The sequence below is a fragment of the Harpia harpyja genome, chromosome 18 (genome assembly GCF_026419915.1).
Source record: "Harpia harpyja isolate bHarHar1 chromosome 18, bHarHar1 primary haplotype, whole genome shotgun sequence".
Classification (NCBI taxonomy): Eukaryota; Metazoa; Chordata; class Aves; order Accipitriformes; family Accipitridae; genus Harpia; species Harpia harpyja.
This window is the reverse complement of record NC_068957.1, coordinates 7,626,595-7,650,237: the sequence shown is the minus strand read 5'-3', so window position 1 is coordinate 7,650,237 and position 23,643 is coordinate 7,626,595. Positions and strand designations below refer to the sequence as shown.

The window sequence follows — 23,643 nt, the reverse complement described above, 5'->3', positions numbered from 1 at the left end:
AGAATTATACTCGGGAAGATTTAGCAGTTTTCTGCCGCCTTCTACTCCTCCCTCATTTCCAGGGGTAAGGATGCATCAATGAGGGTCCTCTACCAGAAGAGCTCATGCCAGCCCAGCCAACAGAATAAGCTACTCCAGCAAAAGCATCTTTTCTTGCTGCCATAACTGACAACACTGTTCTTATTCCAGCTCAGTGAAGTCAGCCAGGAGTGCAATTTCCCACCTCCTTTCTCCATAGCCTTAAGCTATTTCGCTACACTAAATAGAAGTTCCTAGGACAGAGCACACCTCAGCCAGGCCAGAAACAGGAACTTCAACCAGGAACCACGGACTACGGGGGGAGATGCAGAAGTACTTCTGTGTCACACCGAGAAAGGTCTTTGATCGGTGTAGAGCATATCCAACTCCACTTCTATGGGTTGGCAAAATGAGAAATGCCAGAAGAGTGCTACAGTTGGACTGGTCCTATTAAGCACGTACAAATCCAGTCAATAGACTAGGGGGGCAGTGAAGATCTGGGTGAGAATGCCAAATAACTGGCCAGCTCCTCAGGAAGCAGAGTAAGGCATGAGACAAGCTGCAGTGATTCAAGAATGAGTCAACTAACCTGGAATCGATATTTTAAGATCCAGGAATAGAAAACAAAGGTTTAATAAATCCGATACTAACAAGCAGAGGCACGTGCAGAGATTAGCAGACACAAACGTGATGAGAAGTTGGGCTTAAATCTTCCCCCGCTCTGCTTAAACCCAGTAACATTTGGTGCAGTGCCGGGGGCAGCTAGGGCTGCTGGCTCAAACGGCAGGGATTAAAGCGGAGCAGCCGATCAGGCTGCTGCTTCCCGGCTACCTGCCTTGCACTCTGAGCTCTCGGAGACCGTTGTCCCCACATCAGGGACAAACTACCATGGTGGGAAACACAGCAATGAAGCCAGGTGCTGCTGAACACTGGGGCAGCAGGCAGGCAGGGCAGAGGGCCAGGGGCACCGCTGAACTCCCCCACGCTGATCTGCCAGTGCTTCTGGGCTTATTATTTTGCTCAGCTTGGGCAACAACCCCTACCTTCCCCAGGTAACAGGAGTTTTACAGCTCAATTCCAAGCCCAAAACCTGGGAGATCCAGGCATTATTTTCAGTCTGGTGATGTTTAGCAGCAAGGACGTTGTGTGGCAACACACACCTAAGGCAAATAAATGCTCAAGAAAAATGTTTTGTGCCCTTTGAGCGTGATCCAGCACGTTTGAGAGGAATGTCCATGTGGTGTTCCAGAGCAGCTTCAAACTAGAAGGTGAAATACTTAAGATAATTAAAAAAGAAGAAATTAGAGCAAGTCTGTACATCCAACAGGTGAAGACCAAATAAATCAGTGGATTCTCATTAATTAATGGGAATTCTCATTGCATTAATGGGAAAACCACTCGTTCTTCTACAGATGGGACAAAGAGATCTTAGTAATCTGCATCGACTGTATCACTTATTTGCTGGTAGATATGATCCCCTGAGATGTCTGTCTGAAAGGAGGACAGGACAAAAAATGAACATGCTTTTCCAGAGTAAAGCTCCAGGACAAAACGCTTGACAAGGAACCATTACAGAAGAGGTTTGCCAGTCAAAGCCTAAGAAAGGTCAGTCCTTTAGACAACACACATATCTCACAGAGCCTCACTTCCAAAAGGGTGCTTGCCCTCTGCACCTGATTGTTACTCTTGTCTGCTGAGCACCGCTGTTACACTCTGGGGTTCCCGGGCTCAGGACAGTCATCCAGCCACAGGTGAGATATATTTCCTACAGAGGCAGAGCCAGGGTGTTCACAGATGTAGTTGCAGAGGTGTCAGTGGTCACAGAGGAGGGTGAAGGCTGCCTGGCTACAGGACATGTCGTTGCACCCTCTGCTTCAGCTCCTCCGGTTGTGTCAGTGAGGAACTGCACTGTTTGTGAAAAAAAAACCCCAAGCCTCCCAAAAACCCAACCAAACAAAATCCCACTGATGCGTGGAAGGCCTCCAGCTCCTGGTTCTGTCCTTCCTCAGGAGCAGAGGCCTGGGAAGATAATCCCCCACATGAGCCAGCCACTTCTTTGCATGTTTCGTCCTCGCACAAGAGGTGTTTGCCCAAGACACACAAGTTAAAGGAGGAAAGAACGGTGCATTAGGCATGGCAGCGATGAGACATCTGATGTCCCATGAGATGATCCCATCCATGGATCTAGTCCACACACGGAGAAGTCACCCAGCACACAAAGAGGCTTCTGGCTCTGTCTTTTCCTTACCAATGCAAGGTAGTCAGGGTATGACTAATGGTGGTGCACCACCAACGGTGCACAGAAACCCCTGATGGAGATGCACGCAGGCCTAACATTCGTGTGAAGTTCTGGATGACAAGACCTGCAAGGAGCTGCTTCTTCAGGGCTGTGGAAGCCACCTGCTCGGGGACAACTCACCGAGCACTCATGCACCACAGCAAGCCCTTCCTCCACAGTAAAGGGAGAAATCCCAGCTTGTTACGAAACATCAGCTATTTTAAGCACCTGCTGAAGCATCCAGCAGCACACTGAAATGTTTTCCTGTGCAGGGAGACAGGCGAGGTCATCACACATATCTGCACAATGAACTAACTGAGGGGGGGAATTTGGTGACAAACACAAACTGTCAGGGTGCCTTTGCATAACGTAACTCAACCCCCTTCCCAAGTCCAGGAATTCATTAATTCCTTGAGTAGACTGAGTCTTAGAAAAGCGTAAGCAATGCTGACGTTCCCGGAACATAAATAGCATGGGAGATGTCAAGGGGACGTGAACAACAGGCTCTACCCATCTGCATCAGACTGCAGGACCTGCTCTGAAGCACGAGGTTCAACTCAGGCTGACAGAGCGTAGGCTAAGTGCGGAGAGTTTGAAGCCAGCCTGTCACCTCTCTCAACACCTTCCCTTCCATACTTCTCTTTAAAAAAGATCAGGCCTAAATGCAGGAATTACTGGGACAAGCCAGAAAACCAATGCTAAACCGAAGAGGCCCAACACGGTCTGTAACGATGTTCCACACTAGCGGCTGTAAAGGGGCTTTCTTCAGTGACAGAAGAGCTTGTCCACAGAGAAGTATAAACCTCCCTGACACCACCAATGTGTGGCAAATAAATCAAACTGCAATAAGACAAGAACAAGCCTCCACCTAGTTATCTGGACTGGCTTTAAGCCTCCAACTTGGAGGCTCCAAACCTAAGCACCCAGCACTCCACAGCTGTTACACCAGCAGCCTCTTGCTGGGGGCCTGCAGTTACACTCCACCTTCTAAGACACTAATTTGGCTGCAGCTCAGTCCTTTTTGTGCTTCTTTTTGAGCATGTCTCAGACATGCACAGGAACAGACCAGGACTTGCCTTCCAGCTCGTGTTAGACCTCTGCTCATGCCAGGAGGGGCATGATGTACTTGCCCCTTATGCTTCTGCAGGAGGTTATACATCTACTGGCAAGAAGGCTGGACACCAGCGGTCTTCTCTAAATTAAGCCATTTGAAGCTACAAGATTGTCCTTTCTCATTTTCATCTGTTGATAACAAAAAAGAAGAAATGGATGTGCTAACTGCTTTGATGTGCAAGCTCCCCTGGCAAGCTGCCACAGCTATTGCTAATGTGTTTCTCCTCATTCAAGGACTCCGAATCGTTAAAACACTTCTGCGAGTGAACTTTATGACCACAAGTTCACGTGAACAGTATTTCAAGACCTGGTCTCTCAATAGTTCTTGGCACCTATGGTCCTTCTTTGCCTTACTTCTGCCTGGGGTTAACGTGATGTATGCAAACAAAGAAGTTCTAAGGTTGCTTTGACTGACATAAGATCTATTTATCAGCTCGAAAGCATGTTATTACCTAAGCTCAGAGGAAGCTGCCACTTGGACAGGATTTTTGCATGGGAATGAGCAGCAGGTGCAAAATAATAATAAAACAAATAAATCAAATGGCAATGAAGTAGCTGAGCATAATATTCAGGACAAGATCACCCTTTACAACATTTGCAGCATTACAAGGGACTTTGTAGGCAACAAGTTTTCTAGACCTACCTAGGAGTTCTATACTTACAATAACCCCTGGGTAATAACCTCCAACAGTCACATTTTGGGTTCTTGTTGTAGCAGCTAGGCCCACCGTTAGAATTAATACTGACACAATGAGGAGAGTCACAGTTACGTAGAGGGAATTTCTTTTTCTTCTATTGAACGACCCTAAAAACACACATACACAACAGAATTTGCTGATTCCATATGGGGACAGTCACGGTACCGCAAATTTCTCCTCCCACCGCCAACGACATCGTGGTGAATTTTCTTCTAACTTGAGAATATTTTGGGGTTTGGCTGTCACTTTTCACCTTCACTAACATGCCTTATCAAGCGTTACTAGGGCATCTGAATTCACATTTACTTATCATTGCTCTGACGTAGATGAAAAGAGCCTTAAGAACTGTTACTTTGCAAAGCTCATTTGGATACATCAGAGGCTCCCAGGCCCTCTGCCCTGGGGCAATTGAGCTAATAAGAAATATTACCATTAGGCATTTATGTATTTTCTGATCTGTCTACTTACATCAAGCTGAATAACCACACTGTATGCCACTTGTTTTGAGGGGGGAAACCTTGGCTGTGATCATACCATAAGGCATGCACAATTTTCTATGTAAATGAGACATCACCAGTAACAGCCACTTCTCCTCCTCCTGTAGTATCATCCTCTACTTTCAGCAAGGACCAGGTATTTTTAGATGCCTGAATAATGAATTTGTGGATTAGTAAAACTCATCTACAGCTGCCTGATTATGGGTTTTTTTCTTTTATATATTTATAGATCTCCCAAATGAGCATAAATATAAAATAGTGATTCCATCAGCCAAAAGGAAAACTGGCTGCGACGTTACGCTCAGCAACATCTTTAGGCGTGTTTTTTCAGCCTGTGCTCTGCCATCTTTACATCACTTTGTGGAACAATCCTTTTGATTATATTTCATACATTATGTCGACATAACCCAGCACCTGCGAGAGCGGCTGGTAGGATAATGGACCGTAATGGTCCCCTGCCGCACTCCCTGGGGGCTGCTGGGGCCACCCTGAATCCCATCCCCGCAGCCTGGGGCTCTCCAACGCACCCCGGGAGCAGGCAAAGGTAATTCCCACCCCAGTGGCTCCCGAGTGACGTGCATGCTACCTGCACTTCTCAGAGTGTTTCAGAGAAGGGCAGGGACATGTCCCCAGAGCAAGGAGCTGCTTCCACCATCGCTGAGTGTATTCCCTAAAGCAAACCATGTTAGGAACCCCCATCTGAGGTGTTCAGGGGCTCTCTGACAGCCTGTACATAACAAGATAAAACACCTGCAGAAAGGCTGGGAGGAAAGACTCAGCCAAGCCAAGCACAACCTCCTTGTCCAAATTTTCCAGAGAGAGGAGTGCACCAGGCCTCACTGGGCAGCTTTCTGTCTTGAAGATGTATGCCCCAGGTGCCCACAGGCCCTTCTTGAGGGTCTGCACGTACTTGCAGCACAGCTAGAGAGATCTTTTCACCCTAACAGCTATACCGATGCAGCCATACGGACACACACTGGTACAAATTATCTTCCTTCCTCCGCAGGGACAGCTCTCCCCAGGGAAAAGCACAGCAGCTCCCCGCTGCTCCTCCACACCCACTCCAACCGGACCCACCAGCTGTGCTGCTGGCAGGAGCGCTCCCTCTCCGTGCCGGTCCAAGCTCTGGGCTGGCACGGCTGCCATGGGCATGGGGCTGGATCATTTCACCCACACCAACCAGGTGAGCTTGAAATCACAGACAAGTCCTGAGCTTGGGGCCTAAAAGCCCAACACAAGGAAATGAAAGGCAAGAGAGGTTTATAAAGAAAAGCAGCATCCTTTTTGATGGACCGGTGTCTCTGGAAGGAAAGCGCTCCACCAACAAACCTTCTGCTCATGTCCCAGAGCACAGCTGTGACCGCACCACTGGGACATCACCGGGTCTAACAGCAAGGACATTAACAGTTAGTCCTTAGCTGGAATGAATAGCTACAGTTACTAATTCCAGACAAAATAAAATTAAATAACTGCTAGAGAACCCTAAGATCCAGGCTGGATCTTTTATCAGTGATCCTTAGTTTTTCATGCCATTTTTTATAGGATGGAGATAAAGGTACCCAACTGTTTGCTGCAGGTTGCATTTGGGGTTGATATTTTTATTCTTCTAAATCTGCCAAACAAGTTAATAATACAAAATCTAGACTTTTAAAGCGTTCAAAATTCATCAAGATATCAAGCCATTCTGTATGTATTGCCTCCCAAATACTGGGAGCTTGTGCCATGCTCCAGTTCCAATGTAATCATTTAAATGCAAGTGTCACATAAATGTCTTAAAATTCCAAAGTACTGGGACCAAAGGTTTAGCTGAACAAAACTTTAGAAACGGGAGAAAAAATTGCTACTTCTTACATCGATTAGTTCTGAAAGGAGGGAAAGAACGAACCTGTCTTGCTTACACACATGGTAGATTACCAAACTTCTGATTACTGCTGCAGTCTGGCTGGCAAATGAGCAGAAGGTAAGTAAAACCAGCCGTATGTTCCTTACGCTGTTTAAACTCTTTATGGTTAGGCTGTGTGAGTGCGCAGATGTTTGCGTGCCATGCAAAACCACCCTGCAGAGCACATCTGAGGCAGCGTCGTGGGTACACGAGCATGACATTTACCCACACAAACCGGTATTCCGGCATTTCCATCAGAGGTGCTTCAAAAAGTTACAATGAAAAGACCTGCAAAATGTGCTACTTTGTTCAAAACCAGAGTATGCTGTAATAGCATTTCTGGAGGAAAACAGTCTAAAAGCAGCAGCTTGAGACATTTTTTATGGATTCTGAACTTGTTTCAGAACCACCATGTTTTCTACGCTTACATTTCTACGTTGTTTCCCAGCTCGCAACTGGCACACATCAACATGCAATACAGAAGTGAAATGAAAGGTTTCCAACTGGAAAATTTCTGAAAGCGTTTCAATATTCCTCATAAGATTAAAACGAACAAACAACAAACCAAAAAAACCAAACAAAAAAATGCTTTTATTCCAAGTCCTGACAAAACCAACCATAATCCTTTAACTTGATACTGGAGAGAGATGCGAAATTGAAGAGATAATGTGATTACCTCCACTTCAGCTCTGTACTGGGACACTAATTCCATTTTTCTTTCTCTGAAAACATGTTTTGTTACGTGTATATTGAGAAAGTGGTTTTGTACTTCCATAAGGATGCCTGCAGCGGCTTCAGCATACATGGATGCATACTCAGTATCTCCACTGATAGCTGCTGAAGGGCTGCCCTGGCAAAATCCTCTCTCTCAACATTAATTTTTGCTGAAAGTACTCCCCATTAGATCATTTTCCTCTTTGCTACTGAGCGAGGTACAGCTTTACACACAGAAGTGGAGCTACGACAGCTTTGCTATCTCTGCTTTTAAGAGACAGGAATAGCCTTTTCTCTGTGATTTATCCAAATTAGAGACCTCCAAACTTGCAGTGCTTACCTCGATGTGAGTATACAAGGTGGTTTGAAACACTGTGCTTAACTCTGTGAGCAAGATGTAAAGAAATCACTGCTACCTATAGTCTGGCTATTTTGTTTGATAAGATGGCACTCAGAAGGTGGACAGGCTTCAGAAAGATCATTTTTATTTTAAGCCTCAGAAGCATCTTCTTATTATGGTTGCCATATAAAAGCCCACTATAAAAACAAGGTTGTAGCAGGTTTTTCCAGATCACTTTAGAAGTTTGCAATAACACGTATCTTCGTACTGCCCCTGATTTACTTAAGTTTTTTCCTGATTATCGGAAGAAAACAGACAAGATGGCACAGAAACAGCACCGACTTCTCCATCTTGTTCTCTGGGGGGGGAAAAGCCCCAAGCAAAGAATAAATGCAAAGTAATCCAAGGAAGCCAGCTTTAACTTCCACCCCAGGAGAACCGGGGGGCAAACGGCACCGAGCCGTTCTCCTCCCCAGCCCTCCTCCTTTTGTGCCACTTCTCTGCTAAAAAAGCATTCGTGTGCGAGCTGTGACCCAAACCTCACTCGAATTAAGGGCCCTGCTGGCAGGCCCACGGGACGTGGGGGGGCTGGGGGGGTCTGCAGGCGTCTGGGTGACTCGCCTCCTGCTTGGATGGCTGGGGAAATTGCAATTAGCGGCCGGTGCGGAGCGGTACGAGGGAGTCTCTGACCTAATTAGGGAGGTGCAGGAGCGGTGCGAGGGGAGCGGGCACGCACTCCCGTCCCCGGGCAGAAGGATGCTGCGCGACCCGGGGGCTGCGTGGGGCCGGCGGCTGCCTCCGCCCCACTGGGGGGGGGAGTGGGCTGAGGTGTTTGTGGGGGGGTTTCTCTGCCGCGGCCCCACACCAGGGCGGCGGGACCCCGGGGAGGACAGACCTGAACCGCGGCGGGGCGGGCAGGGGAGCGGGACCGGGGTCGGGGGGGGGGAAGGTCCGGCCCGGGGGTCGGCGGGGACCCACGGCCCAAAATGGCCGCGCGCCCCCGGCCCCCGCGCGTACACCCCGTAGCGCATCCTCCCGTGGCCGGCGGCTGTCCCCGCCACCCCACCCGCGACACTTACCCACGGAGTCGGGCAGGGGGACGCCGCCCGGGCGCTGCTGAGTCAGGGACTGCCGCATGCTGCCGCCGCCGCTCCCCGCCGCAGCCCGCCGGGCCACGGCGGCGGACAGAGCCCCGGCAGCGGCTCCGCCGCGCCTGCGCGTTGGGGCGGGAGCTGAGGGGCCGGGCCGGGCCGGACCGAACCGCCCGGCGGAGGGGCCGGGCCCGGGGAGGGCCCGCGGCGGTACCTGCGGGTCTCAGCGGGAAGGACTCTGGATACGTGCCGTTCTTTCCCAAAATGACTGCCTCGCCCCCCTCCCCGCGGCGTAACGGGGGTCTGGGGTGAGCGTAGCTGGTGCCGTTCTGCTGGAAACCGGCGGAGCGGTTGAGCCCTAGGTTTGGGAAGGGGAGGGACACCCCCCCCCCCCCCCCGCACTCACCGGCAGCCTCGCTGGTGTTGGGTCTCCCCTGCCCTCTCCCCATCTTTCCCCAGCCCCTTTGCACCCCAGCAGCTCCCACCCCACCGCCAGCCCCGCTGCTCCAGGCCGTTCTTCACCAAACATCTCCCTGGCACCTCTCTGTTCCCCCCCCATCCTCCCCACCTGCCTCCTCCCTGCGGTGCTGAGCCCCACAGCGGTGCTGGTGGCACTCCCGGGCAGTCACCCCACCGTGGCCACCGGCCCGGTTTTTTACTTCTCGGTGCTCTGGGATCTCTGCTCCGGTGGCGATGCCTGTTGCTGCCCGTGCCCCTTTCCATGGAGGCAGCATTCCCAGGAGACCCTGCAAGCCCCCCGTATCTCTGGCCAAGGAGCCGGGGCAGGCCCTCAACCTCGGTTTTCCCTATTGTGTCTGTAAAATGGGGATAAAAGCATCTTCCCACCAGGCTTCATAATTGCTTGTAAATCACTTTAATGCCCTGGGCTGTGAGGCACTAAGTGCAAATCATGTAGTTATTTCAAGCCAAAGAATATTTCATCAAGTTAAAAGAAACTAATCCTATCTCTGCTTCAAAAAACCCCACACTTTTATTGGATAAGAGCCTAATTACCAGCTTCTCCCGGGAGAAAAGAGAAAGCATACACTGACAGTGGTGCAAGAGGCAAGCTACAAATGGCCAGATCAATTAATGGCAAAGAACGCATCACCTCCAGAGAAAACAGCAGTTATTTACCTTGGATGAACTAGAGGAGCCCAGTGCTCACTGCCTGTGCCCCACTCCGTGCCAGTGATGGAGGGGATGGGTCTCGGCTTCATCCTCCGCTCCGTGCCAGGGCCGGGCTGTGCGGCAGCACAACCGCTGTGATGGGGTGCGTGTGCCCCCAGGGAGCTGCTGGTGCCCCACAATGGCCCAGGCCGTGTTAAATCCCTGCGCCCCATCACAGGTCCTGACCGTCGGGCAGGCAGCTCTCCGGCCCCGAGGCCCCAGCCCGGCCACGAAGAGCCAGCCATGAGCATGGCTGCCTTCATGCCCTAATGCCGGCATGCCTGGCTGCGGGCAGGCACCGGTACCGAGCCAGCCCTGCCTGTGTACCCAGCAGCAGGCGTGCGGCAGCCCCGGCCAACTCGACGCAGACCGGGGCAGCTGCCAGACCTCTTTCTTTCCCGCTGCGCCCATTTATTAGCACAGCCGGTGAGCGGCTTTCAGCCAGGCTCAGGAGAGGAAGGGGAGAAACGGTGCTTTGCCTGCTTGGACAGTGCGGTGTAGCGCTGTGGGAGCCCGGGACAGATGTCCGGGCAAAGCCTCAGCTTGCGGCAAGGCAGCCTTTCCCCACTGTTGAACAGGGCCTGGCTCTCCCGCGAAGGGAAGGGTCGCCGGCCCGACTGGAAACGTGCTGAGGAAATGAGCTGGTGGATGGTGCCGAGTTCCTGCTGAGACAGACGGTGTAAAACAAGTCCCGCTCTTGCTGGAGAGCTGCATGGGGGCACAGCCAGGGATGGGCAGCCCTCGCACGCTGCCATCACGCCGCTGGAGCTGTTCCAGGCGCTGCTGCACGTGCAGCAGCAGGCAGGGTTTTGGGGAAGCTGGCCCAACACCAGTGTCCCGTCCCCCCACTGGCCTCCAGCACTCCCACCACACCAGCCCCTCGCAGCTGTGGGACTCAAGTGCACACACACACCCCTACCCCGTGCCCCTAATGCACCATCTTGTGCCCATAATTCATTGGTGGGGGAAAATCTGATATTCCCCAGCCCCAGTCTGCAGGGTGTCACAGCAAGGTGTCCCTCCGGATTTTGTCTCGGTGGCTGTGGCCGGCTCTTACAGCTGCATCAGGGAAGCCGACGCTGTGCGCTCCTAGCTGCTGTCTCAATTCGAAGGGATAAATATAGACCTGCCCCTCGCACTACCCCTTCACTGCAAAAGAGGTTTTGCAAGCATTAACCGTGGCCCCGCCATGACTGACAAGCACATATTGACGGACACACGCGGCCATCGAGAGCCCTAGAGATTTGCTAATGTTTATTAACAGCTCCACGATCTCGCTGGGGCAGAGAGCTTGCCTTCCCCATTTAGGGCGCTGGCTGGCATTGATGGGGACTTGGGTGCGGGGCAGGATGCTGCGAGGGTGCTGCAAAGGGCACCAGATGCCGGGGAGGCTCGGGATGGGATCCTGTTGCGTTGAGCTCACCCCTCTTAGGAAAGCAAGTTATTTTTTGATCTACTCCCGACCGCTGAAGTCCTGCGGAGTAGGGAGGGAAAGCAGCGTGGTTCACCACAGACAGGCAAAGGTCTTGGCACAGCCGCGCTCACTCGGCCTTTCTGGGGCTGGGGAGCTGTGCTGGGGAGGGGGCTGTGCCTGCGCGTCCCTGAGAGCCGGGGCGAAGTGGCACCCATGATGGGGCTGGTGCCTCTGGGCTCAGCCCCAGGCTCCTGCGGTGCTAACGCTCGTGTTTCTCTGCATTTCCCACCCAGGGATGGATGGAAACGCCAGCACTGGGGACACAGAGGGCCAGCACAGGAGCCCCCACCAGAAGGCGGTGAGTCTTTTGGGGGCTGCTGGCCACCCTCCGAGAGGCGAGGTGGGGGCTGCTGCCAAGGACCTGCTTCGTGGCTGATAAATACAGTTACTTTGCTTTAGGAAATGCTGCTTTGTCCCTTAGGCAAAGTGTAAGCACTTTGTACTGAGAGAGGAAGGGGCAGCAGGGGGTCTGGCTGGTGGTCCTGGGCAGCGAGGGGGGCTAGAAGGGATGGGGACACCTGGGCATGGGCCACCCTCTGCATACCTGGCTTTCAGCAGGAGGAAACTGCCGTTGAGAGCTGACCTGGTCCGGGCTGAGGATGGGGGAAAGCCCCTGGCCTCCTCCAGGACACCCACAACCATCAGCACAGCGTGATCCCACCAGAGACGAACCTCAGCTTTGCTTCGCCACCCGGAGTCACCCCAGCTTCCATGGCAGGCAGCAGCCTGGGGCTGTCCAGTGTCCCGACAGGCCCCACCGTGGCTGTACACCCTCCCTGCCCCAGCATGCTCCTATCCCAGCTCCTGCCCCTTGTCCAGGTGCAAGGGACTGCCCCAAGACCATCTCTGGTCCTGGGCTGCAAAGATAAAACACCTGGGAGTGTTGCAATCCAGACCTAACCTAGCTCCCTAGCTCAGGGACCTCTGCCAGGGACCTGGCAGTGGGGTCATCCCATCTTGTCCAGCTGCCCCACACAGACCTCCCTGCCCATGGGGAGAGCTCGGGGCCTCCTCAGCTTTCCCACGCTGCCACGGAGCCCCCGTGGCCTCACCTACCCGGCAGGATGGGACCATTCACCAAGTGCTCGATAAGAAGCATGGAGCCAGGAGAGCTGCAAACTTTTCCTTCCTTGCGAAAGCCTTCTGCAGGGCACAGCTGTGGGGTCCCGCAGGTGAGAGCCCGTGGGGACCGTCCCCGTGTCCCCCCACAGCTCTAAGCATCAGTAGCAGCTTCTGGGTGAGGGCTCTGCGTAACAGCCCATGTGCTGCCCTCACTGCCTCTGAGCTGCAGCTGGTGTGATATCCGAAGGGCTTTTCCCAAAGCAGCACTAAGCATCGGTGCAGAGTCCCTCCAAGCAGTCCCCACCACTCTGGCAGTCTGAGAAAATGTTTCCAAAACAGCTGCCGGTAGCTCTTTTATTTAACAGGGAGGAGAGCAGGAGGTAGGAGAATACCTCCTCCTCCTCTTCTTCCATCACTTGCTCCTCTGCGGGTGTCCCGGCAGCGGGCAGCTCCCGCACCTCCTCTCCCATGTCCCTGCCAGCGACTCGTGCTGGGGCTGCTGCCTCCCCGCTCTGAAATCCTCTGGTTTCATCAGCCTTGCATGGTACAGGGCTGTGGCCATGCAGGAGCTGGCTCGGGAAGGGCTCCAGCCCGCGGTGCGGAACCTGGGCCAAGCATTGCCTTTGCTGTACGGGCGGCCGTGGGCATTTTGCCGGCAGCAGCGCTCTGACGCAAGCGTGCTCCCAGAGGAGCCCCATCGGGGCTTTAACTGGGTCCGATCGGGGCAATCAGTGGGATGGTGGTGGTTTACAGCCCCCCTGGGGCTGACTCAGCCTCTCCAAGGCACTAATTTGGGCTTTGGAGTCGGTACTCTCCCCCGATTCTCACTGTTTTGCAGTATTTGTGTGTCTGAGCAGAGTTTAATCCCCCCTGCTATTTGAAAGTGTTTCCAAGCCAGACTGTCAGCCAAGCTCTTGGCTGCTTCCCGGCTCCCCTGGGGCGACCCGCGGGGAGCAGATATCTCGCTTGTCGGACCTGGCTCCAACAGGTGCCCGCGGCCGGTGGGTTTCCATGGCCCTCAGCACAGACACTGGGTGATCATGCTGGTGCAGCTGCTGCGGGGTCACGCTTGCAGCGGGCACGGTGCCCTCAGGGAGACGTGCCAGGGCGGGCGAGCATGGCCCTGACGCAGCCGGGAGCGGATCAGCCCTGCAGCAGCGTTTGCATTAAATCGTGGGGAGGCGATGAACCCATCAAGATCTCAGCATCAGCCCTTCTCCCCAGCGGTACCTGGCCCAGCCTTGCCCTGAGCTCAAAGCGAGGTCTGCACCCTTTCCCACCTTACTGCCTGGTTTTGGAGATGTAGAGCATGCCCAGGTTGATGGGGAGTTAGGGATGGCTGCCGTGTCTTGTCTCAAGCAACTCTTGGCCAGGCGCAGGCACAGAGAGATTTGTGTTCCCGAGCTCCAGACAAGTGAGTTTTCACCACCGAGGCAAAAAGCAAACTCGCCACCTGGGAGATGCTTTTCCCTGGAACTTAGTGTAATTAAAAAATAACAACACAGGGATTTCTCCTAAGACTAAACACTTGCTCACATGCCAAGAAAAACAAACTGGATGACCTCTTAAATAATGCCGCCTGCTGTCATCTGTGGTAGCACAGAAAACGTGCACTTGAGCTCAGAGATGTTGCAGAGGCGTGGGAACAACCCCGGCCCTCCCAGCTCACAGGTTTTCTTTGGTCATGTTCACGTAGGTGGTAAAAGATGAGTTTCTGTAAATGCGGGGACAAAGAGACAGTACCCGGTGTGACGGCAGTGACGTACGTGTCATGGAAAAATGGATGCTGGGATCTAAGCTATCTTGAGTCAGAACAGCCAAAACTGCCTCTCTTTAACTCAAGAGTGATGATGGGAAAATGGAAATTTGAAACATTTCCAGCTATTAAGTGCTTTTGCATTTATTTTTGGCCAATGAGATGTTCAGCTTGCATGTGGGGGTTGTGTCCTGTAACTCTTCCAGGAAAATAAGCATGAGGAGAAGGTCCAGGATCCTGACAGAGGGGAGGACGAGACCAAGGCAGAGATGGGGAGCAAAACCTGGGCAGACCTGGCCAGGGAGATGAAGACGTTCCTGTGGAACCCAGAGGAGAGAACATGCCTGGGGAGAACGGCCAAAAGCTGGGGTAGGTCCTTGTTTGAGCCCCGCTTTCGGGGATCGTTGCCTTTTCTGCTTCACAATGGATGCACTTGCCTGCGAACAGCCTCGATAGCTTGGACTGACTGCCTCCGTCCCACATTTTCAGGGTAGATGTTTCTAACCAGTGCAATAAAGAACTAGTGAGGAGGACAAGCAGAAAACCTTGGGAAAGTTACCCTTGGTCTGGATGCTAAAGTTTACTGAGAATGTGAAAGCAAAGATTTTGGGCTGCCCAAACCAGGTACTGGGAAGAAATTAAGAGCCCGAGGAAGCGCAGGGGCTGCAGGTCGGTCTGCTGCAGCCACCCACCCCTGCTGCCGCCAGCGACCCGGCTCCTGCTTGTACAAGTCAGGAGCCCGTGGGGAAGTGACTTTGGGGTCATCAGTGTTGGTGGGGAAAGAGCACCTGAGCTGTGGGACAGGTGTTTTGGGGAGGGTGCACGCTGCGGGGCTGAGCAGCCCATCCTGCCTGCGTGTGCCCTGGCTCTGGGGTGGGAAGGGCTGGTCATCGCCGTTATCCCACAGCTTCCCCGGGGTGTGACATGGTGCCGACAGCAGAGCCCACATGTGCTATCAAGGCTGGTGGGCTGGGATGTGCCAGTGAGGGTTTTGAGCACCCTATTTTATCCGTATCCATGTGGCCTTCAAAGATTATAGCTGAGCATGAAGGTGCCCTGGGTGGTTAAGAGCAGCCCGTGGCTGTGCGGTGAGCAGTGCTGCAGGCTCGGTCCGAGACCAAGGTGCCACAGCACACGCGATGCCGTCCACCTTTGCAGCTCTGTTCTCCTGACAGCGCTTAGCTCCCGCAGCGGAGTGAAAATCCCCAACCTTAGCCCAGCGTCACCTGCACGTCCACACCAGCGTGAGGCTGCGAATTATCGGGGGCTGCTGCTCAGCGTTCCCAGCCCCATAGCCTGCCCGTGCCCCTGCCAAGCGCTCTGGGTCTCCTGCAAAGCCTGTGGTGACAGCCAGGAGAAACAAAGGAAACTGCCCACGAGCACCAGAGGAGTCTGAAAACTCACAAGCATGAGTCTGGGGCAAGCCTTGAAATCCACATTTGCTCCGCTGTGCCCTTTGCCAGCCACAAAGGCAGCCCAGTTTTGCTGCTCCTTTGCTGGATGGGAAGGGTCGCAGACTGAAATGTGGGAGCAGTGCAGGGGTGACAGCCCTTAGGGATGCAGGTTTGGGTTTCTGGAGGCTCTGCCAGGTGCTGAGAAAAGCCCTGTGAGAGGACTTGCTCAGGCTGGTGTGCACGTGGCCCCAGCTGGCTATTGCTGGAAGTTATTTATTTACAGTCTCAGGGAGGGTACAGTGGCCTCCTGCACCCTGGGAGCATCAGGGTGTGCTATACGGCCCCACTACCCTATGGACACACATACCCCCAGCTGCACACGCGTGTGTGCTCCCATGCCCGTACGGGGAAGGCAGGAGAGAGGCATTGAAGCTACTGTGAAAATCAAATTTTTCTTTTAAAATGAGAGCATTTGGAGGTGAATGGAGCTGAGTTTTCCCGCTCTCATCTCATGGGTGAGGAGGAGAGAGTTTGTCCAGCCTGGGGCTGCTCCCCTGCCCTGGTCCTGAAGGTGTTCCCCAGGGACTGGGGGCTTCAGGGCACTCGTGCTGCCAAAATGCAGGAAGCCGGCTGGCCACAGGGTCAGCACTGGAGGTCCCAGCCCCTGAGAAAAGCTGCACCCCCGGCTCTGCCGGTGACAACGCTTCCTGCTGCATTGCAGGAAACAAGAACGGGAACGGTATCAGCACCGCATCCCAACAGGCGTCGGCTCGGCATCCCAGCAGCAGCTCCGGCCCCGCCAGGCTGGTGCAGAGGCACCGTCCCAGCATCGTTGTGGCAGGGCTGGACGTTGTCCCTGCCGTGCCACCAGCGGTGGTGATGGTCCCATTCTCCCCGGCTAAGCCCGCAGCGGGACACAGCCCCGCAGTGGTTCCCAGCACCGCGGCCCCGGCAGGAGCGCACATCTGCGTTCCCAGGGCTCCCTCCGAGCTGCCGGCACGTTTCTCCTGGGAAATGTTTGGGTTAGGGCTTCACTTTGCTTTCTGAGCCGCTGGGTTTTATTCATAGGCCGTGGCCTCTTGAGACATCCTTAGCCATCAGCCTGGTCCAGAGGAAAAACAAACCTATTCCCTGGACGTCAGGGCTACGAAACAGCCAGCGGTGCCGCAGCCCCCGAGCGACGCCGCTCGCTTCAGTCCCAGCGCTGGGGTCCCTGCCGCGCCGGTGACAGGAATCGGGACAGGAGCATCGCCCCGCAGCCCCCATCGGAGTTTGGACGTGCTGAAGCCACTGGGTGCCCGTGCGTGTTACCATGCCAAGAAGGGGTGGGAAGGGCAAGATCCGAGGTGGAGTCTGTCTGTTGGAGAGAGCCGAGGCAGGTGGGGACACGGACCTGGTCCTGACCCAGCTCTGGGAAATGCCATGCAGCAAAAGGGGTTCAGAGCCAAACGGCAGCTGCCCGGGGCAGGGAGTGTGTCTGGCTGAGAGTCCTGCACCCAAAACCGCCAAGGTCTGTGCGTGGAGGGGGTCTGCGAGCTCCCACCTCCACGACGGACTCAGAGCCACGGAGGACACCATGTGCTGAGCACGGCTGTGCATCCCTGCGGGACACAGCCCATGGGACGTGCTCTGGTTGCGTTAACAGCAACATGCTCTCTCTCTTTTGCAGGCTTGATCTTACTGTTTTACCTCATTTTCTACACGTGCCTGGCGGGAATGTTTGCCTTTTGCATGTACGTGATGCTGCTCACGCTGAGCCCCTACACACCCACGTACCGGGACCGTGTGTCTCCGCCGGGTACGTACCCCCGCCAGCCCGGCCTCGGGCACCTCTGCTAGCACTGGCCCAGCAAAGCGCTACCAAAATGGTGTGGCAGGGCCCTCGGGTAAAGCCCTGCTGGGGCTGTACGCTCAGCCAGCCCTCCATAACACTGGAGGTGTTGTCACTTACCTCAGGGTGCTGATGGTGCTGCAGGTTCTCTGCAGAGGCTCAGGCATCTTAAATAGCCCCACGTGAAGCATTCATTCTAATTATACTAATTGTTATTCTGGTTGTGCTAATTATCAGGCTAATTATTCTCAAGATAAATGAGGAAGTTTAGGCATTTTGTAGGTGATGCCCATTCATTTCAGTTGCTGCTCTTTTACACCCCATAAATTCAAAATAAAATGCAAATCAACAATAGCTTTTATGCATTATTATTTGGGAGAGTCCCTGCAAGATAATGTTCAAAACATCTTTTCCCTATGACAGAAGCAGCATTTTCCCTGTGTTTTTGTGTCGGTGGGGAACACGAGGCCCGGTTGCCCTGCTCCCTGCCCAAAGCTGGCTGGGAGCACGGGGAACCCCTCAGCCTCCGGGTGCAGCCCCAAGCCCATCTCTTCCCTGCAGCACTGCTGAGACTCTCCAGGTCTCCCATGTTTCCTGGGATATTTTGACGTGCGTGGTGTTCTCTGGGTGTGAAGTAGAGGTGAGGGATCAGCGGGTTGAGGAGAGAGTTTATTTGTGAGCTGGTGCAGCTGCTCTCATGCCTGTGCCCATCCCCAAGCCCAGCTGCAATGCAACCAGCCCCTGCAGCACGCGCCCCAATCTTGTGGCCAGTCCACCCGTGCCTGCTCTAACAGGGTCCGTCTCCTTCTGCAGGAGTAATGATCAGACCGTACTTGAACGGGTTCACCATTGCCTTCAACGTCTCTCAGCCCAGCACGTGGCAACCCTACGTGGACAGCATGCACCACTTCCTAGCAGGTAAGCTCTTAGGCGCCCCAGGAGTCGTGTCGGCAAGTTGTTTGCATCCCTGCGCACATGCACACAGTGCAGGGGTCTCCTCCTGGGGTGCAGATCAGCTCTTGACATCTCATGAAGCCCGTCTAGAAAGGGAGGCTCGTAAGGTGGTCATGGGAGCTTCTGTGGGAGGGAGCCTTGCCTTTCCACGTGGGACTTGCTAACTCCCTTGACATGCTGATGTACTGTGAGAGCCTGGGTCTGTGCAGGTCTCAAGAAGCGTTAACAAGTCTCTTGGTTCCCACCAGCTTATGATGACAAAGTTCAAGAGGAGAAGAATATCGAGTGCATTTCAGGACAGTACTTCATCCAAGGGGGCAATGAAAGCGAGGAGAAGAAGGCCTGCCAGTTCAAGCGTTCACTGCTGCAGAACTGCTCTGGCATTGAGGACCCAACGTTTGGCTACTCTAAAGGCCAGCCCTGCATCCTGCTGAAGATGAACCGGGTATGGAGAAAGCCGGTCGCCCTAATTCCTTCCTTCAGTGTAATCCAGTGTGATAGAGTAAAGACCATGCAGGGACTGAAATTCCTCTACTTCGCAGGCCTAGGGAAAAAGGGAACTAGAATCCCAAAACCCGCTGGCTCATACCCGCTAGAAAACATAAAAAAGAAACACTAGAAAACTTGCTCGATTTGATTTGTTGAGACCTGAGTGCTTGGAGGGTCTTGTGCCAGGCCCCTCTGTGGGACGAACTGAGCTTTAGGGCTACACCTCAGACCCCAGTCTCTTTATAATGGGATCTGCTTCTCGGAGCACATAACTCCTGTCCTGAGCAATGTGACTGGCACGAAGAAGAGCTCAAGCCCTGGCAAAGGGAGGCAGCACGCACTTGGCACCGCTTTTCATATAAGCATGGATGTCTTTTGTTTTTGCAGATCATAGGCTACCGCCCTGGTGCCGGGGTTCCCGTGAGCGTGGGCTGCAAAGTGCAGGTACTGCTTTCATTCATGCTCGGCAGCGTGGTGCGTAGAAGGTCAAATGTCTTCCTCTGATGGACCCCACCAATATCTGTCCTCATTTTAGCCCCAACCACTCACAAGACCCAGCACTGCCAATGCCTCTGGGTGCGAGCGGGTGCCGGTCTCCTGCTTTTCACCCTGGCCCTCACCCTCCGAGCGCTGCCGGCTCCTGCCAGCCTCACCCTGCAGGGCTGGGTGCCAGGGTGCCGGCTAGAGCCTGGAGCTGGGGGGGGAAGAGGCAGGAGCTGCTCACATCCATCCCCACCTGCTCCGCAGGACCCTGCAAGCCAACAGCAATAGGGTGAAGGAAGGACTCCTGTTGCCCAGGCAGCAGCTGGATCATACCTTTAGAGAGCAATAAAGCAGAAGGCAAGCGCAGGGAGGGATCGACAGGCAGCAAATTCTGTAACCCTCACCTGTGCCTTTGTGGCACTGTTATGCTCCGGCTCGCTGCAGCAGCAGCTGGCTCTCACAGCAAACACGCTGCATGCAGGCAGGCAGGCAGAGCTGAGCCTTGATGTGGATTTGCAAGAGATGGCTGTATTAAAGCTCCTTCACCTTACTCTGAAGGGAGCTGTATTTTCTGTCCCATGTGCTACGTGTGTACCCTTTTTTTTTTCCTAATCACAGAAAGGCAATGAGAGCAATCTCAGATCAGTGGACTTCTACCCTGGAAACGGGACGTTTGATCTCATGTATTATCCCTACTACGGCAAGATCACTCACGTAAGTAAGGACTCTGGCATCTTTGTTATGTCTCCTTGGGAAGGAGAGGGCAGGAGCTGCTGCACAGAGTACAGATGTGCTTTCTGGCTATTTTGGGCAGATGCAGGCAGGAGGGAGGCCATGGGCACTGGGATTACAGCACTCTATTTCTGTCTCTGACAAACTGCGGGAAATCCTTGGGGACTCCGGTTCCCCCTTGCCAGCAATGGGAATGATTACATTTATCATCTGGAGACTAAGACTGGCTTTGCTAACTCCCAGAGAAGGTCTCAACACCAGCATTTTCCCAGGGCGTTAGGGAAGTCAGGGGTTAGGTGATACAAGACAAAAAGGATGGGGCTTCCATCAAAGCTATGACAAAACCGCTTCAGGCTGGGTGGTTCCAAACAGAGCAGTCCAACAGCAGTGGCTATTTCTGAACGTGCTGGCAAGCACTGCTTTGGTCTGGTCTGGGCTGTACAGCGTTAGGAGGTGTCGTGGTTTAACCCCAGCCAGCAACTAAGCACCACGCAGCCGCTCAGTCACTTCCCCCCTACCCAGTGGGATGGGGGAGAGAATCGGAAAAAAAAGTAAAACTCATGGGTTGAGATAAAGACAGTTTAATAGGACAGAAAGGAAGAAAATAATAGTAATAATAAAAGGATTGGAATACACAAAACAAGTGATGCACAATGCAATTGCTCACCACTTGCTGACCAATGCCCAGTTAGTTCCCAAGCAGCGATCCCCACCCCCCTCAGGCCAACTCTCCCCAGTTTATATACTGGACATGACATCACATGGTATGGAATACCCCTTTGGCCAGTTTGGGTCAGCTGCCCTGGCTGTGTCCCCTCCCAACTTCTTGTGCCCCTCCAGCCTTCTTGCTGGCTGGGCATGAGAAGCTGAAAAATCTTCAACTTCGTGTAAACACTTAGCAACAACTGAAAACATCAGTGTGTTATCAACATTCCTCTCATACCAAACCCAAAACATAACACTATACCAGCTACTAGAAAGAAAATTAACTCTATCCCAGCCGAAACCAGGACAGGAGGTAACGCACCTTCACAACAAAAGCTGAAATGGAAGATGAGGCTGGCACTAGACTCCTATTGTCATACTGCTGCTGGCTGAGGACGAGGAACAGCCCCAGATGCCAGGTCTGCACGTCCTTTGAGCGCACAGATCCGAGGAACAAGTCACAGGTTGCTTTTTAAAACAGCAGAAAGTGTTTGAGAGTCCCATTATCCAGCGTTACTTGTCCTGGCTAATCAACCCAAGTGGCACGGTGCAGTGCAAAACTCTGACGTGATCCCGTCCCCCTGAGGCACAGGCACAGAAAGACTCAGCTTCAGCATCCTCAGGCACCGTGATGGACATCAGGCAAACGCGAACCAATTACTAATGGTTTTTACTGAACGTGAAAGTACTGCCTGCTTTTTGGCTCCCTCAAAAATTACACTTAAATCTCCCTTCTTTTCAGGTCAACTATACATCCCCACTGGTGGCTATGCACTTTACAGATGTGAAGAAGAATTATTTGGTTCCTATTCAGTGCAGTCTGAATGGGAAAGGTATTATCAACGATGTTAACAGCGACCGCTTCCTGGGCCGAATCATCTTCACGCTCAGCATTGGAAAGTAGCCACTGCAAACACTGGGCACTTAGGTTAAGTCAATCAGAGGCTTTTTCCTTTTTAAAGCATAAAGCCAGCATTTTTTCTGCTAAGAAAAACAGGCACATGGAGATTTTTGTTAATTTATTTTTGTTCATAGTTAGGAAACAAATGAGATGCAATGGAGCGCGGAACCACATTTTTCATCATCTGATGTAAATGATTATTAGTAAAAATTAAAAGTTACCTCCTGGGCAGAGAACCTGCAAAGGCATTTCAGTTTTGATTAAAAAAATCTCTGGTATCTGAATACTATTTTCATAAGGTCTTTTACGAGTGACCTCTGTGGAATGAATTTTTCCTGGCTTTAAATTTTAATCTTTGCCATAGTTTTATGTGTGTTTTTCAGGCAAAAACTAACAAGAGGGTAGTTTATTAGCACTATTCTTGTTAAAATAATAAACAGCAAAAATTCTGGATTATGCCTGCAATGACACAGTTAAAAAGTGAAAATGGCAGATCTCAAAATGCCTCCTAGGGTCTTCAGCACCAAGAGCATCTTGATGCAACATTTTACACTGCTTGTTCGGCACACCCCAGGTGTTGGAGCAAAGGCCATGTAGAAAATCATTTGCCCTTGAACCTTTCCAACCGTTCCTTTCTGAAGTGGGAAGATTAATGCATTTCTCCCTCCTCCTCCTCACTCCAGTACTTCTCTCTGCCCCAGGAATCCTCATCAAGTCCATTAGGCAGGGACAAGTGAAAGGAGCTCTTCTCTCCCTGTTCAGGTTCGCAGGTTGACTGCTGCTCCTTCCCCTGTTCAGGCACAGAAGTGCCTGTGAAAAAGGTTAGACCCCCCCCAATATTTCAGGCCTGTTCTTCCCCCTTCCAGAGAGGTCACAGCTATAATGCTGCAGAAAACCACAGGAAAATGCTTAGTCCTTTCACCGCTAAGGGGTCAAGGCTGGTATTAGCAAAGTCATCAATTTATCATCCTCAAAGACCTATGAAGCACGCTCGCCCTTGTCAGAGAGGAGTGCCGCTAACCTGAGCAGCCTCTGCTGCGCGGGCAGCGTGACCCTCCCGGAGCCGTCAGCGTACGGCCTTCGTATTTGACAGAGATGAATTGCGCTCTGCATGTTACGAGCTATGAGAACACAGCAGGACAGGACACCTTAGGATAATGTACTAGTTGGAAAGCACACTTACTAAAATTACTGACTGAACAAGAGCATTATGGTATGTTTGACCTACATTCTAGTCCAGGTACTTAATCTGCCATCATTTCCTGATCTATATAAGTCTCTAAGAAGTAATTTTTTGTATTAAAAATAAAGCAACTACAGTAAACTTAACTCTATGGTACCATTCTTAAAACACTGATGCAAGAGATGCAGTTTGTGACTTTAGCTCCCTGTGCCGGCCAGTTGGGGACTGAATTTCAGAGCAGCATGTAATGTGATCCTTTAATATTGAGCGCTTGATTAATTTTCTAGGGCCAAAGAGTTCAGAAGCCCAGTACAATAAGACTTGCTATACCCTAAGTATCACAAACAACCATCGAGCAAAACCTATTTATTAAGAACTGTTAAAAACCAGAACCAGAGGTAGCTTAGGAACTAATTTTGCTCAGATGTGGTTGTTCATAGGACACCGATAGAGCTAGGGCAACACAATCGTTCTGCCTGCACAACTTATCTGAAAGGGCATGTTCTGATCAACAGAAACCAGCTTCTGCCAAGGAAGATGCTGCCGTGCTAGCGGCTCTTCCTTTGACATCAGAAATAAGTTAAACCCACAAACATTTCCCTGCCTGGCAATTGCTTTAGCTCTTTTAAAACATTTCTGTTTCTGTATGATCCTGAAAGGAAACCAAACCCTTCATGCTTCAGGCCATGAAATTAACAGCTCTCCAGCTAGCAACAGGACAAAACTTTGTTTATATCTGTTCCCTACCTGCCTATTGGAAGGATTCATGAAGCAGTTGGTCCTTTAGCAGATGCTGGACCCATGCTTGGATCCAATCAACAAAGAAAGATCAACTAATTCGGATGTAAATGTGTGAACAGTTAGAAGCAAAAGTTTGT

General features: G+C 52.4%; 2 protein-coding genes across 5 annotated transcripts in view; one reads left to right on the top strand and one right to left on the bottom strand.

The window, feature by feature from the left end:
* TMEM255A (transmembrane protein 255A) overlaps positions 1-8,778 on the bottom strand; it is a 29,240-nt gene extending 20,462 nt beyond the window's left edge. The window contains exons 1-2 of one of the 3 annotated variants that reach the window (XM_052814155.1): positions 8,620-8,778; positions 4,072-4,214 (exon numbers count right to left, since the gene is read on the bottom strand). In XM_052814155.1, coding sequence (XP_052670115.1) covers positions 4,072-4,214; positions 8,620-8,677 — 201 coding nt within the window. In that variant the 5' untranslated portion in view covers positions 8,678-8,778. The remainder of the gene's footprint in view (positions 1-4,071; positions 4,215-8,619) is intronic. The other 2 variants (XM_052814156.1, XM_052814154.1) reach the window with 2 other exon arrangements.
* A 2,341-nt stretch (positions 8,779-11,119) lies between these two features.
* ATP1B4 (ATPase Na+/K+ transporting family member beta 4) lies at positions 11,120-22,911 on the top strand. Of its 2 annotated transcripts, none has more exons than XM_052813182.1 (9): positions 11,120-11,324; positions 11,509-11,573; positions 14,300-14,462; positions 17,157-17,285; positions 18,132-18,236; positions 18,521-18,717; positions 19,149-19,205; positions 19,863-19,958; positions 21,424-22,911. In XM_052813182.1, the coding sequence occupies exons 2-9, from the start codon at positions 11,511-11,513 to the stop codon at positions 21,583-21,585; spliced, it is 972 nt and encodes a 323-aa protein (XP_052669142.1). In that variant the 5' UTR covers positions 11,120-11,324; positions 11,509-11,510; the 3' UTR covers positions 21,586-22,911. The 2 variants fall into 2 exon arrangements, with proteins under 2 accessions (XP_052669142.1, XP_052669141.1); XM_052813181.1 differs by having other exon boundaries at positions 11,509-11,615.
* Positions 22,912-23,643: the final 732 nt, after the last annotated feature.